The sequence below is a fragment of the Panulirus ornatus genome, chromosome 4, assembly GCF_036320965.1.
Source record: "Panulirus ornatus isolate Po-2019 chromosome 4, ASM3632096v1, whole genome shotgun sequence".
Classification (NCBI taxonomy): domain Eukaryota; kingdom Metazoa; phylum Arthropoda; class Malacostraca; order Decapoda; family Palinuridae; genus Panulirus; species Panulirus ornatus.
The window spans coordinates 38496424-38512319 of NC_092227.1; the positions used below are offsets into that span (position 1 = coordinate 38496424).

Here is a 15896-nt window from a genome sequence, read left to right on the forward strand (position 1 = left end):
TTCATTTATAGATTACGGCTTCATCCAAATGTACCAATGGGTCGCATTACTTTCAGAATAATTCGCACTAGGTGATTTACATTTTTTCTTTAATATCCACTGCTCCAGTGGTTGGCTAACTTGCATACATTCCAGAAAAAAAGTTACAATACTTCATGCCTTTTCCCACTTTTGATAAGGTAACAAGCCCTCAGGTGAAAATTACTGCATAGTCCAATTCATGAGAATAACAATACCTATGCACTATAGCAGGATATACCCAATCAACCTGAAGTAAAAGTCCTCAGGGTTACTATTGATGCTTGTTCCAATGTTATGAACTCAGATACTCAGTGAACCATCAAAATGTTTAATACTTGTAACCTCTCTAGGTTATATCTGTTTCAAGCTTTATCCTTCTTTTTTTATTCTTAAAGTCCGATTATTTGGAGTAACACTTGCAAATACTAATCAGATCAAATCAAATAAGGTATTCATATTCTTTACTCAAACTTCTTCAATGCTATAATTACACCAACTACTGGTAAAAAATGCACATTAATTATATAGATTTTATTAGACCAAAAGAATTCCAGTCATCTGTACACAGATAACATAAACTTTAAGGTATATCTCTACATCATTTGTGGTAAACGTGCTGATTTGCACTCAAGTCTGTGTAAAGCAAAAGCTACTTTTGTAACTCTCACTTTACACTAATAAATGGGCTGAGACAAATACTTAAGAGAAATCAAACACATATCCCACCATATTCTTGTCTTGTTGGCACTCAAATTTACAATTTTTGAATGGCTTTCATACTACAGACTGAACACTGAATGATGATGAAGCTACAATGGTAAATGTTTTAACATTGGTAAGGAATCCCTATCCAAGTGAAAAGTTGGCAGCAATTCCAGGAAATGCCTTCTTTTTCTTTTACTCTGGGGGAAGTTTCTACCAAAAACCAGTTCAAAATCATCATGTGAACTGTTCCCCATCTCAAACATCAGGAATCTATATGAGGCACACATATGTAGATGTTTATTTTTATACGGCAGCAGCACCAGAGATGATCTCAATCAGCTCTCCAGTAATGACAGCCTGGCGAGTACGGTTGTATGTCAGAGTCAACTTGTCAATCATCTCACCTGCAAGAGAGTAATGCAGATATAAGCTTCTTCACTGCATAAGAAGATGAATAGAGTCTGGGAAGGCTGTGACATAAAAGAAAAGAAAAAAGGACACAAATAAGCATTAGATAGTATATGAATCAATCAATACAATAATGAAGAGAAAGCATAATAATGTTATTCGCATTTAATTCAATGAAGGGCATGAAATTCAAAGCATATGTATAATAAGTGTCAAAGTGGCACAAAGTCTCAAGTGCAACATCAATGAGAAAGTTTTCTTTGGCTCTGATTTTGGTACATTATACATTAAAGCTGGAGAGTGCATGCACTGCTATGGGTTGTTATTCACCTGTTCCTAACACTATCTTGTTAGGTAGGAGGCAAAAATGTAGGTTTAGAAATTTGAAAACCTTTTTTCTCTACAAGGCTGTAGCCCATAAGAAGGAGATATTCTCTAGAAATATTAGGATTAGGACCTTTTAATTACTGATGTACCAATACCAAATATCTAGCCAACAACAGCATTTGCTTTTCGTGCCAATACTGGTAAGTTCAAAAAATAAAGAATTCTAGGAATCTGTCATGTAACCCTTTTGTTCATTTCAAACAAGTTTATGAAATCATTTTGTAAGTCAATGTTCACCTGACTATGCTTTGTTTAATATGGGTATCTTAAAAAAAATCTTATCAAACAGTGATACTGTAAGCTTGACTTTATTCAGTCACAAAAAATATTATGTGGTCAAACAGTGATACTGTAAGCTTGACTTTATTCAGTCACAAAAAAATGATGTGGTACATTAACGCATCAAGGCATTTCTAAGCTACTGTAGTCACACAGCTAAAAATAAATAATTCAACTTTTCTCTATTTCTCCTCATTGGTAATTTCATTTTAAATGTGATTGATAAAGCCGAAGAGAATGCGCAAAATGATCTCGAGGTATAAAGGGAAAGAGTGAAGAGAAGCTGAAAAAGAGGATATACGAATCAGAAGTGGATGGGAAAAGGGGAGGACAAAACTGGAGATGGAGTGAAAAATATCTTAGAGTGCTCAAAACCTAAACATGCAGAAGGGTGAAAGGTAAGCATGGGATAGAATGAATTGGAACATGGTAAAAGGGGCGACAAGTTGTCAATGGACTAACCACGGCCTAAAAGGCAACCACAGTAATCACAGGATGGTTCGAGGGGCCTGGTTGAGGATAGGGAGAGGTGGATTTGAAGCATTATATATGACAGCTAAAGAATTGTGTGAGTGAATGAAGCCTTTTCTTAGTCTGTTCCAGGTGCTTCCACTCTAAAATGCAGGAAATGACAAACAAATATATAAAAAAATCATATAAAAAGTTCACAATACTGAACTTTTGGTTATTATCATTATCATTACACTTGATCACCATTTCCCATGAAGTGAGGTAATGCCAGGAAACAGGCAAGGAACAGCCCATCCACTCATATACACATATATTCCTAAAAGTCCAAGGGGAAAATGAAACACGATAAGTTCCCAAGAGCACTTTTGCGCAATAATCACATCATTAGGGGAAACACAAGATAGATATACAACAGTCAGTTGATATACAACGAAGGGACGTAGCTGGGATGCCATTTGGTAAACATGCGACTGTCCAAGTGGCATCCTAGCTACATCTCTTCATTGTATATCAACTGACTTATATTTCTCTCGTGTCTCTCCTGATGATGTGATTATAACACGAAAGTGCACTTAGGAACTTATCATGTTTCATTTTTCCTGTGGACTCTTGGGAATATATTTGATCACACGCAAAAGTGTGATCCTTTCCATACACATACATATACATAAACGCCCATACACTCACATATACATATCAACATATACACATATACATACATTAACATATGCATAAACAGACATATACATACATTTTAGCATTTTATTGAGCAAAATATGAGGTTGCATTGTATTAAATGCTGAACTAAAATCAATGTATAGTGCTCTAATTTGTGATTTGGGCTTATCTAAATGCTTATTAATATCATTTAATAGTACAAGTGTTGCATCCTGTACACTCCTATTATTACGATAAGCAAATTGCATAGGGTCTTTTAAATTATTTGTTTTTTCACAGATATAGTTTTTCACAATGCTTTCTAAACATTTCATAATATTAGATGTTAGTACTATAGGTCTGAAGTCTTTGTGATCTTTTGGGTGATTAATTTTTGCAATAGGTTTCACTTCAGATTCTTTCCATTTATAAGGCACCACTCCCTGATCCAGCGAGTCCTGAAATAATGTGGTCAGTACGGGTGTCAATTGTTTTGCACAGCATTTAAGTACCCTAGCAGGTATCCCACCTGGCCCTGTAGCTTTAGCTGCCCGATTATTCTGCAGGGACTTCTGTACGTCTTCTTGCCTAATTATAATTCTTTCATCATTGTTAGATTGAATTTCTGTCATTACCTCATTACACGCATCACTGAAATCATGTCTTTCAAATCTCGCAAAGAACGCATTCATTTCATTTACATGTGTTGATATTTTCCGGTTCAGGCACACTTTGTTTCTTCTTGTGCCCGCACAGGGTTTTAAGTCCTTTCCAAGCGTCTTTTACTCTGTTTGTTTTAAACAAGCCTTCAACTTTTTCTTTGTATGGTCTTTTCGATTCATTAATTTTTTTATCAATATTACTTTGCAATGTTCTTCTTTCAACATCACTTCCATTTCGCATGAGTCTGTGTTTTTCATTTAGCATAGATTTTAGTTCTTTTTTAATCCATGGTTTATTGTTTGGGTATATCTTTATTGTTTTGGTAGGTGCGATCATATCAAAGCAAAAGTGAAAGTATTCATTGAAAATATCTAATTTAGTGTTGATATCAGTCCTGTTTTCTATCAGGACAGACCAGTCTGTACAGTCTAGGATGTAAGGCATGTGTACGTGTAGGAAGAGAGGAAAGTGATTGGTTCTCAGTGAATGTAGGTTTGCGGCAGGGGTGTGTGATGTCTCCATGGTTGTTTAATTTGTTTATGGATGGGGTTGTTAGGGAGGTGAATGCAAGAGTTTTGGAAAGAGGGGCAAGTATGAAGTCTGTTGTGAATGAGAGAGCTTGGGAAGTGAGTCAGTTGTTGTTCCCTGATGATACAGAGCTGGTGGCTGATTCATGTGAGAAAATGCAGAAGCTGGTGACTGAGTTTGGTAAAGTGTGTGAAAGAAGAAAGTTAAGAGTGAATGTGAATAAGAGCAAGGTTATTAGGTACAGTAGGGTTGAGGGTCAAGTCAACTGGGAGGTAAGTTTGAATGGAGAAAAACTGGAGGAAGTAAAGTGTTTTAGATATCTGGGAGTGGATCTGGCAGTGGATGGAACCATGGAAGTGGAAGTGGATCATAGGGTGGGGGAGGGGGCAAAAATTCTGGGAGCCTTGAAGAATGTGTGGAAGTCGAGAACATTATCTCGGAAAGCAAAAATGGGTATGTTTGAAGGAATAGTGGTTCCAACAATGTTGTATGGTTGCGAGGCGTGGGCTATGGATAGAGTTGTGCGCAGGAGGATGGATGTGCTGGAAATGAGATGTTTGAGGACAATGTGTGGTGTGAGGTGGTTTGATCGAGTAAGTAACGTAAGGGTAAGAGAGATGTGTGGAAATAAAAAGAGCGTGGTTGAGAGAGCAGAAGAGGGTGTTTTGAAATGGTTTGGGCACATGGAGAGAATGAGTGAGGAAAGATTGACCAAGAGGATATATGTGTCGGAGGTGGAGGGAACGAGGAGAAGAGGGAGACCAAATTGGAGGTGGAAAGATGGAGTGAAAAAGATTTTGTGTGATCGGGGCCTGAACATGCAGGAGGGTGAAAGGAGGGCAAGGAATAGAGTGAATTGGAGCGATGTGGTATACCGGGGTTGACGTGCTGTCAGTTGATTGAATCGGGGCGTGTGGGGCGTCAGGGGTGAACCATGGAAAGCTGTGTAGGTATGTATATTTGCGTGTGTGGACGTATGTATATACATGTGTATGGGGGTGGGTTGGGCCATTTCTTTCGTCTGTTTCCTTGCACTACCTCGCAAACACGGGAGACAGCAGCAAAAAAAAAAAAAAAATATATATATATATATATATATATATATATATATATATTTTTTTTTCTTTTTCTTTTTTTATACTTTGTCGCTGTCTCCCGCGTTTGCGAGGTAGCGCAAGGAAACAGACGAAAGAAATGGCCCAACCCCCCCCATACACATGTACATACACACGTCCACACACGCAAATATACATACCTACACAGCTTTCCTTGGTTTACCCCGGACGCTTCACATGCCTTGATTCAATCCACTGACAGCACGTCAACCCCTGTATACCACATCGCTCCAATTCACTCTATTCCTTGCCCTCCTTTCACCCTCCTGCATGTTCAGGCCCCGATCACACAAAATCCTTTTCACTCCATCTTTCCACCTCCAATTTGGTCTCCCTCTTCTCCTCGTTCCCTCCACCTCCGACACATATATCCTCTTGGTCAATCTTTCCTCACTCATTCTCTCCATGTGCCCAAACCATTTCAAAACACCCTCTTCTGCTCTCTCAACCACGCTCTTTTTATTTCCACACATCTCTCTTACCCTTACGTTACTTACTCGATCAAACCACCTCACACCACACATTGTCCTCAAACATCTCATTTCCAGCACATCCACCCTCCTGCGCACAACTCTATCCATAGCCCACGCCTCGCAACCATACAACATTGTTGGAACTACTATTCCTTCAAACATACCCATTTTTGCTTTCCGGGATAATGTTCTCGACTTCCACACATTTTTCAAGGCCCCCAAAATTTTCGCCCCCTCCCCCACCCTATGATCCACTTCCGCTTCCATGGTTCCATCCGCTGACAGATCCACTCCCAGATATCTAAAACACTTCACTTCCTCCAGTTTTTCTCCATTCAAACTCACCTCCCAATTGACTTGACCCTCAACCCTACTGTACCTAATAACCTTGCTCTTATTCACATTTACTCTTAACTTTCTTCTTCCACACACTTTACCAAACTCCGTCACCAGCTTCTGCAGTTTCTCACATGAATCCGCCACCAGCGCTGTATCATCAGCGAACAACAACTGACTCACTTCCCAAGCTCTCTCATCCCCAACAGACTTCATACTTGCCCCTCTTTCCAAGACTCTTGCATTTACCTCCCTAACAACCCCATCCATAAACAAATTAAACAACCATGGAGACATCACACACCCCTGCCGCAAACCTACATTCACTGAGAACCAATCACTTTCCTCTCTTCCTACACGTACACATGCCTTACATCCTCGATAAAAACTTTTCACTGCTTCTAACAACTTGCCTCCCACACCATATATTCTTAATACCTTCCACAGAGCATCTCTATCAACTCTATCATATGCCTTCTCCAGATCCATAAATGCTACATACAAATCCATTTGCTTTTCTAAGTATTTCTCACATACATTCTTCAAAGCAAACACCTGATCCACACATCCTCTACCACTTCTGAAACCACACTGCTCTTCCCCAATCTGATGCTCTGTACATGCCTTCACCCTCTCAATCAATACCCTCCCATATAATTTACCAGGAATACTCAACAAACTTATACCTCTGTAATTTGAGCACTCACTCTTATCCCCTTTGCCTTTGTACAATGGCACAATATATATATATATATATATATATATATATATATATATATATTCGCCATTTCCCGCGTTAGCGAGGTAGCGTTAAGAACAGAGGACTGGGCCTTTGTGGGAATATTTTTTTTTTCTTTTTTTTTTCAAAAGAAGGAACAGAGGGGGCCAGGTGAGGATATTCCAAAAAAGGCCCAGTCCTCTGTTCTTAACGCTACCTCGCTAACACGGGAAATGGCGAATAGTTTAAAAGAAAGAAAAAATATATATTATCCCTGGGGATAGGGGATTAAGAATACTTCCCACGTATTCCCTGCGTGTCGTAGAAGGCGACTAAAAGGGGAGGGAGCGGGGGGGGCTGGAAATCCTCCCCTCTCGTTTTTTTTTTTTTTCCCAAAAGAAGGAACAGGGGGGGCCAGGTGAGGATATTCCAAAAAAGGCCCAGTCCTCTGTTCTTAACGCTACCTCGCTAACGCGGGAAATGGCGAATAGTTTAAAAGAAAAGAAAAGAAAATATATATATATATATGTCTGTGTGTATATGTATGTATACGGTGAGATGTATAGGTATGTACATATGCATATGTGGACGTGTATGTATATACATGTGTATGTGGGTGGGCTGGGCCATTCTTTCGTCTGTTTCCTTGCGCTACCTCACTAACGCGGGAGAGAGTGACAAAGTTTGATAAAAAATAATAAATAATAAACAATAAATAATAAAAATGGAGAGAGAGATGGGTGATTATTGGTGCATATGGACCTGGGCATGAGAAGAAAGATCATGAGAGGCAAGTGTTCTGGGAACAGCTGAGTGAGTGTGTTTGTAGGTTTGATGCACGAGACCGGGTTATAGTGATGGGTGATTTGAATCGAAAGGTGAGTAATGCAGCAGTTGAGGGAATAACTGGTGCACAATGGGTGTTCAGTGTTGTAAATGGAAATGGTGAAGAGCTTGTAGATTATGTGCTGAAAAAGGACTGGTGATTGGGAATACCTGGTTTAAAAAGAGCGATATACGTATGTAAGTAGGAGAGATGACCAGAGAGCGTTATTGGATTACGTGTTAATTGATAGGCATGAGAAAGAGGGACTTTTGGATGTTAATGGGCTGAGAGGTGCAACTGGAGGGATGTCTGATCATCATCTTGTGGAGGCATAGGTGAAGATTTGTAGAGGTTTTCAGAAAAGAAGAGAAAATGTTAGGGTGAAGAGAGTGGTGAGAGTAAGTGAGCTTTGGAAGGAGACTTGTGGGAGGAAGCACCAGGAGAGACTGAGTACATAATGGAAAAAGGTGAGAACAAAGGACATAGGGGGAGTGGGGGGAGGATTAGGATGTATTTAGGGAAGTGGTGATGGCTTATGCAAAAGATGCTTCTGGATGAGAAACTTGGGAGGTGGGCAGACTAGAAAGGGTAATGAGTGGTGGGATGAAGAAGTAAGATTATGAGTGAAAGAGAAGAGAGAGGCATTTGGACTATTTTTGCAGGGAAATTATGCAAATGGGTGGGAGATGTAGAAAACAAAGAGGCAGGAGGTCAAGAGAAAGGTGCAAGAGGTGAAAAGAGGCAGGAGGTCAAGAGAAAGGTGCAAGAGGTGAAAAAGAGGGCAAATGAGAGTTGAAGTGAGAGTATCATTAAATCTTATGGAGAATAAAAAGATGCTTTGGAAGGAGGTAAATAAAGTGTGTAAGAGAAGGGAACAGATGGGAACATTAGTTAAGGTGGCTAATGGGGAGGTGATACCAAGTAGTGGTGATGTGAGGAGGAGATGGAGTGAGTATTTTGAAGGTTTGTTGAATGTGTTTGATGATAGACTGGCAGATATAGGGTGTTTTGGTCGAGGTGGTGTGCAAAGTGAGAGGGTTTGGGAGAATGCTTTGGTAAACAGAGAACAGGTCATAAAAGCTTTGTGGAAGATGAAAGCCAGCAAGACAGCACGTTTGAATGGTATTGCAGTGGAATTTATTAAAAAAGGGGGTGACTGTATTGTTGACTGGTTGGTAAGGTTATTCAATGTATGTATGACTTATGGTGAGGTGCCTGAGGACTGGCGGAATGCGTGCATAGTGCCATTGTACAAAGGGATGAGAGTGAATGCTTAAATTACAGAGGTATAAGTTTGCTGAGTATTCCTGGAAAATTATATGGGAGGGTATTGATTGAGAGGGTGAAGGCATGTACAGAGCATCAGATTGGGGAAGAGCAGAGTGGTTTCAGAAGTGGTAGAGGATGTGTGGATCAGGTGTTTGCTTTGAGGAATGTATGTGAGAAATACTTAGAAAAGCAAATGGATCTGTATGTAGCACTTATGGATCTGGAGAAGGCATATGATAAGAGTTGATAGAGATGCTCTGTGGAAGGTATCAAGAATATATGGTGTGGGAGGTAAGTTGTTATAAGCAGAGAAAAGGTTTTATCGAGGATGTACGTGTAGGAAGAGGGGAAAGTGATTGGTTTTCTGTGAATGTTGGTCTGCAGCAGGGGTGCGTGATGTCTCCATGGTTGTTTAATTTGTTTATGGATGGGGTTGTTAGGGAGATGAAAACAAGAGTTTTGGAAAGAGGGGCAAGAAGTATGCAGTCTGTTGTGGATGAGAAAGCTTGGGAAGTGGGTCAGTTATTGTTCCCTGATGATACAGCACTGGTGGCTGATTCAGGTGAGAAACTGCAGAAGCTGGTGACTGAGTTTGGTAAAGTGTGTGAAAGAAAGCTGAGAGTAAATGTGAATAAGAGCAAGGTTATTAGGTACAGTAGGGTTAAGGGACAAGCCAATTGGGAGGCGAGTTTGAATGGAGAAAAACTAGAGGAAGTGCAGAGTTTTAGATATCTTGGAGTGGGTTTGGCAGCGGATGGAACCATGGAAGCGGAAGTGAATCATAGGGTGGGGGAGGGGGCAAAAGTTCTGGGAGCGTTGAAAAATGTGTGGAAATCACGAACGTTTTCTTGGAAAGCAAAAATGGGTATGTTTGAGGGAATAGCTGTTCCAACAATGTTATAAGGTTGCAAGGCGTGGGCTATAGATAAAGTTGTGCGGAGGAGGGTGGATGTGCTGGAAATGAGATGTTTGAGAACAATATGTGGTGTGAGGAGGTTTGATCGAGTAAGTAATAAAAGGGTAAAAGAGATGTGTGGTAATAAAAAGTGTGGTTGAGAGGACAGAAGAGGGTGTTTTGAAATGGTTTGGTCACATGGAGAGAATGAGTGAGGAAAGATTGACCAAGAGGATATATGTGTCGGAGGTGGAGGGAACGAGGAGAAGAGGGAGACCAAATTGGAGGTGGAAAGATGGAGTGAAAAAGATTTTGTGTGATCGGGGCCTGAACATGCAGGAGGTGAAGGAGGGCAAGGAATAGAGTGAATTGGAGCGATGTGGTATACCGGGGTTGACGTGCTGTCAGTTGATTGAATCGGGGCGTGTGGGGCGTCAGGGGTGAACCATGAAAGCTGTGTAGGTATGTATATTTGCGTGTGTGAACGTGTATGTATATACATGTGTATGGGGGTGGGTTGGGCCATTCTTTCGTCTGTTTCCTTCACTACCTCGCAAACACGGGTGACAGCAGCAAAAAAAAAAAAAAAAAAAATATATATATATATATATAATATATATATATATATATATTTTTTTTTCTTTTTCTTTTTTTATACTTTGTCGCTGTCTCCCGCGTTTGCGAGGTAGCGGAAGGAAACAGACGAAAGAAATGGCCCAACCCCCCCCCTACACATGTACATACACACGTCCACACACGCAAATATACATACCTACACAGCTTTCCTTGGTTTACCCCGAACGCTTCACATGCCTTGATTCAATCCACTGACAGCACGTCAACCCCTGTATACCACATCGCTCCAATTCACTCTATTCCTTGCCCTCCTTTACACCACTCTGCAGGGGCAGCCACCCCGTTCACACAATCCTTTCAACTCCATCTTTCCACCTCCAATTTGGTCTCCCTCTTCTCCTCGTTCCCTCCACCTCCGACACATATATCCTCTGGTCAATCTTTCCTCACTCATTCTCTCCATGTGCCCAAACCATTTCAAAACACCTCTTCTGCTCTCTCAACCACGCTCTTTTTATTTCCACACATCTCTCTTACCCTTACGTTACTTACTCGATCAAACCACCTCACACCACACATTGTCCTCAAACATCTCATTTCCAGCACATCACCCTCCTGCGCACAACTCTATCCATAGCCCACGCCTCGCAACCATACAATCATTGTTGGAACTACTATTCCTTCAAACATACCCATTTTTGCTTTCCGGGATAATGTTCTCGACTTCCACACATTTTTCAAGGCTCCCAAAATTTTCGCCCCCTCCCCCACCCTATGATCCACTTCCGCCTTCCATGGTTCCATCCGCTGACAGATCCACTCCCAGATATCTAAAACACTTCACTTCCTCCAGTTTTTCTCCATTCAAACTCACCTCCCAATTGACTTGACCCTCAACCCTACTGTACCTAATAACCTTGCTCTTATTCACATTTACTCTTAACTTTCTTCTTCCACACACTTTACCAAACTCCGTCACCAGCTTCTGCAGTTTCTCACATGAATCCGCCACCAGCGCTGTATCATCAGCGAACAACAACTGACTCACTTCCCAAGCTCTCTCATCCCCAACAGACTTCATACTTGCCCCTCTTTCCAAGACTCTTGCATTTACCTCCCTAACAACCCCATCCATAAACAAATTAAACAACCATGGAGACATCACACACCCCTGCCGCAAACCTACATTCACTGAGAACAATCACTTTCCTCTCTTCCTACACGTACACATGCCTTACATCCTCGATAAAAACTTTTCACTGCTTCTAACAACTTGCCTCCCACACCATATATTCTTAATTACCTTCCACAGAGCATCTCTATCAACTCTATCATATGCCTTCTCCAGACCATAAATGCTACATACAAATCCATTTGCTTTTCTAAGTATTTCTCACATACATTCTTCAAAGCAAACACCTGATCCACACATCCTCTTACCACTCTGAAACCACATGCTTTCCCCAATCTGATGCTCTGTACATGCCTTCACCCTCCTCAATCAATACCCTCCCATATAATTTACCAGGAATATCAACTAATTTATACCTCTGTACTTTGAGCACTTTCACTCTTATCCCCTTTGCCTTTGTACTATGGCCAATATATAGATATTTATATATATTATATATATATTATATATATATATATTCGCCATTTCCCGCGTTAGCGAGGTAGCGTTAAGAACAGAGGACTGGGCCTTTGTGGGAATATTTTTTTTTTCTTTTTTTTTTTCAAAAGAAGGAACAGAGGGGGCCAGGTGAGGATATTCCAAAAAAGGCCCAGTCCTCTGTTCTTACGCTACCTCGCTAACACGGGAAATGGCAATAGTTTAAAAGAAAAGAAAAAATATATATTATCCCTGGGGATAGGGGATTAAGATTACTTCCCACGTATTCCCTGCGTGTCGTGTAGGCGACTAAAAGGGGAGGGAGCGGGGGGGGCTGGAAATCCCTCTCGTTTTTTTTTTTTTTCCAAAAGAAGGAACAGAGGGGGCCAGGTGAGGATATTCCAAAAAAGGCCCAGTCCTCTGTTCTTAACGCTACCTCGCTAACGCGGGAAATGGCGAATAGTTTAAAAGAAAAGAAAAGAAAATAAATATATATATATATATGTCTGTGTGTATATGTATGTTACGGTGAGAATGTATAGGTTATGGACATATGCATATGTGGACGTGTATGTATATACATGTGTATGTGGGTGGCTGGGCCATTCTTTCGTCTGTTTCCTTGCGCTACCTCACTAACGCGGGAGAGAGTGACAAAGTTTGATAAAAAATAATAAATAATAAACAATAAATAATAAAAATGGAGAGAGAGATGGGTGATTATTGGTGCATATGGACCTGGGCATGAGAGATTGATCATGAGAGGATGTGTTCTGGGAACAGCTGAGTGAGTGTGTTTGTAGGTTTGATGCACGAGACCGGGTTATAGTGATGGGTGATTTGAATCGAAAGGTGAGTAATGCAGCAGTTGAGGGAATAACTGGTGCACAATGGGTGTTCAGTGTTGTAAATGGAAATGGTTGATGAGATGAGCTTGTAGATTATGTGCTGAAAAAGGACTGGTGATTGGGAATACCTGGTTTAAAAAGAGCGATATACGTATGTAAGTAGGAGAGATGACCAGGAGAGCGTTATTGGATTACGTGTTAATTGATAGTCATGGAGAAAGAGGGACTTTTGGATGTTAATGGGCTGAGAGGTGCAACTGGAGGGATGTCTGATCATCATCTTGTGGAGGCATAGGTGAAGATTTGTAGAGGTTTCAGAAAAGAAGAGAAAATGTTAGGGTGAAGAGAGTGGTGAAGGAGTAAGTGAGGTTTGGAAGGAGACTTGTGGGAGGAAGCACCAGGAGAGACTGAGTACATAATGAAAAAGGTGAGAACAAAGGACATAGGGGGAGTGGGGGGAGGATTAGGATGTATTTAGGGAAGTGGTGATGGCTTATGCAAAAGATGCTTCTGGATGAGAAAACTTGGAGGTGGCAGACTAGAAAGGGTAATGATTGGTGGGATGAAGAAGTAAGATTATGAGTGAAAGAGAAGAGAGAGGCATTTGGACTATTTTGCAGGGAAATTATGCAAATGGGTGGGAGATGTAGAAAACAAAGAGGCAGGAGGTCAAGAGAAAGGTGCAAGAGGTGAAAAAGAGGGCAGAGGTCAAGAGAAAGGTGCAAGAGGTGAAAAAGAGGGCAAATGAGAGTTGAAGTGAGAGTATCATTAAATCTTATGGAGAATAAAAAGATGCTTTGGAAGGAGGTAAATAAAGTGTGTAAGAGAAGGGAACAGATGGGAACATTAGTTAAGGTGGCTAATGGGAGGGGATAAAGTAGTGGTGATGTGAGGAGGAGATGGAGTGAGTATTTTGAAGGTTTGTTGAATGTGTTTGATGATAGACTGGCAGATATAGGGTGTTTTGGTCGAGGTGGTGTGAAAGTCAGTGGTCGTGTCGTGTTAGCGCGGGTGTGGTTGTTTGAGTCCAGGGCCGAGGTGTTGTGGTGCGAGGTTGTATATATGTTGACGCGATGTCTTGTTTCAGACTCTGTGCCTTTTTATTTTCATCGATTACCATCATCTTGTTGTCTTCATGTCTTTCTTCGATTGTAATTTGTGATTTCATGCACTGTGGGTTCTTTTTATTTTTTTGTGTTTTCTATAATCTTTCTTTATTTCGAAGTTAATTATTCGACTTTTTTTTTGTCGTATTTTGGTTTGTCGAGCTTTTTACCTTTAGCACACCGATTTATCTCTTTTATTCATTTCTTTGTACATTTTCTTTATCTACACGGTAATTTTTCGTCGTTTTCTGTGTGACTTTTTTTGAGAGGGGAGTTTTTTCGCTGTTTTATTCGGTTTGTTTTTTGCAGTCGAGGTTGGTTAGTAGCTATAGGAAGGTTTGAGTACTGGGTTTTGTTTTGTAATTATTTGTTTTGATTTGGGAGAATGCTTTGGTAAACAGAAACAGGTCATAAAAGCTTTGTGGAAGATGAAAGCAGCAAGACAGCGTAGCACGTTTGAATGGTATTGCAGTGGAATTTATTAAAAAAAGGGGTGACTGTATTGTTGACTGGTTGGTAAGGTTATTCAATGTATGTATGATTATGGTGAGGTGCATGAGGACTGGCGGAATGCGTGCTAGTGCCATGTACGAAAGGGATGAGAGTGAATGCTTAAATTACAGAGGTATAAGTTTGCTGAGTATTCCTGGAAAATTATATGGGAGGGTATTGATTGAGAGGTGAAGGCCATGTCTACTGAGCTCAGATTGGGGAAGAGCAGAGTGGTTTCAGAAGTGGTAGAGGATGTGTGGATCAGGTGTTTGCTTTGAGGAATGTATGTGAGAAATACTTAGAAAAGCAAATGGATCTGTATGTAGCACTTATTGGATCTGGAGAAGGCATATGATAAGAGTTGATAGAGATGCTCTGTGGAAGGTATCTGAATATATGGTGGGAGGTAAGTTGTTATAAGCAGAGAAAAGGTTTTATCGAGGATGTACGTGTAGGAAGAGAGGAAAGTGATTGGTTTTCTGTGAATGTTGGTCTGCAGCAGGGGTGCGTGATGTCTCCATGGTTGTTTAATTTGTTTATGGATGGGGTTGTTAGGGAGGTGAATGCAAGAGTTTTGGAAAAGAGGGGCAAGAGTATGCAGGTCTGTTGTGGATGAGAGAGCTTGGGAAGTGAGTCAGTTGTTGTTCCCTGATGATACAGAGCTGGTGGCTGATTCATGTGAGAAAATGCAGAAGCTGGTGACTGAGTTTGGTAAAGTGTGTGAAAGAAGAAAGTTAAGAGTGAATGTGAATAAGAGCAAGGTTATTAGGTACAGTAGGGTTTAAGGGACAGCATTTGGGAGGCGAGTTTGAATGGAGAAAAACTGGAGGAAGTAAAGTGTTTTAGATATCTTGGAGTGGGTTTGGCAGCGATGGAAACCATGGAGCGGAAGTGAATCATAGGGTGGGGGATAGGAGAGTGGAGGGTGGTCGGAGTCGATGATGGGGGGGGGGAGGGTGTACAGGGGGGGTCGGAGGGGGCAAAAGTTCTGGGAGCGTTGAAAAATGTGTGGAAATCACGAACGTATTCTGGAAAGCAAAAATGGGTATGTTTTGAGGGAATAGCTGTTCCAACAATGTTATAAGGTTGCAAGGCCGTGGGCTATAGATAAAGTTGTGCGGTGGTGGGTGGATGTGCTGGAAATGAGATGTTTGAGGACAATGTGTGGTGTGAGGTGGTTTGATCGAGTAAGTAATAAAAGGGTAAAAGAGATGTGTGGTAATAAAAAGTGTGGTTGAGAGGACAGAAGAGGGTGTTTTGAAATGGTTTGGTCACATGGAGAGAATGAGTGAGGAAAGATTGACCAAGAGGATATATGTGTCAGAGGAGGAGGGAACGATGGAAAGGGTGAGACCAAATTGGAGGTGGAAAGATGGAGTGAAAAAGATTTTGTGTGATCGGGGCCTGAACATGCAGGAGGGTGAAAGGCGTGCAAGGAATAGAGTGCCTTAGTGATTGGAACGATGTGGTACACCAGGATCGATGTGCTGTCAATGGATTGAACCAGGGCATGC

At 41.0% G+C, this 15896-nt stretch overlaps 1 protein-coding gene across 2 annotated transcripts in view; it reads right to left on the bottom strand.

The window, feature by feature from the left end:
- Positions 1–537: 537 nt before the first annotated feature.
- Positions 538–15896, bottom strand: part of ATPsyngamma (ATP synthase, gamma subunit) — a 100849-nt gene continuing 85490 nt past the window's right edge. For both annotated transcript variants that reach the window (XM_071693980.1, XM_071693971.1), the window contains one exon: positions 538–1130. In XM_071693980.1, coding sequence (XP_071550081.1) covers positions 1030–1130 — 101 coding nt within the window. In that variant the 3' untranslated portion in view covers positions 538–1029. The remainder of the gene's footprint in view (positions 1131–15896) is intronic.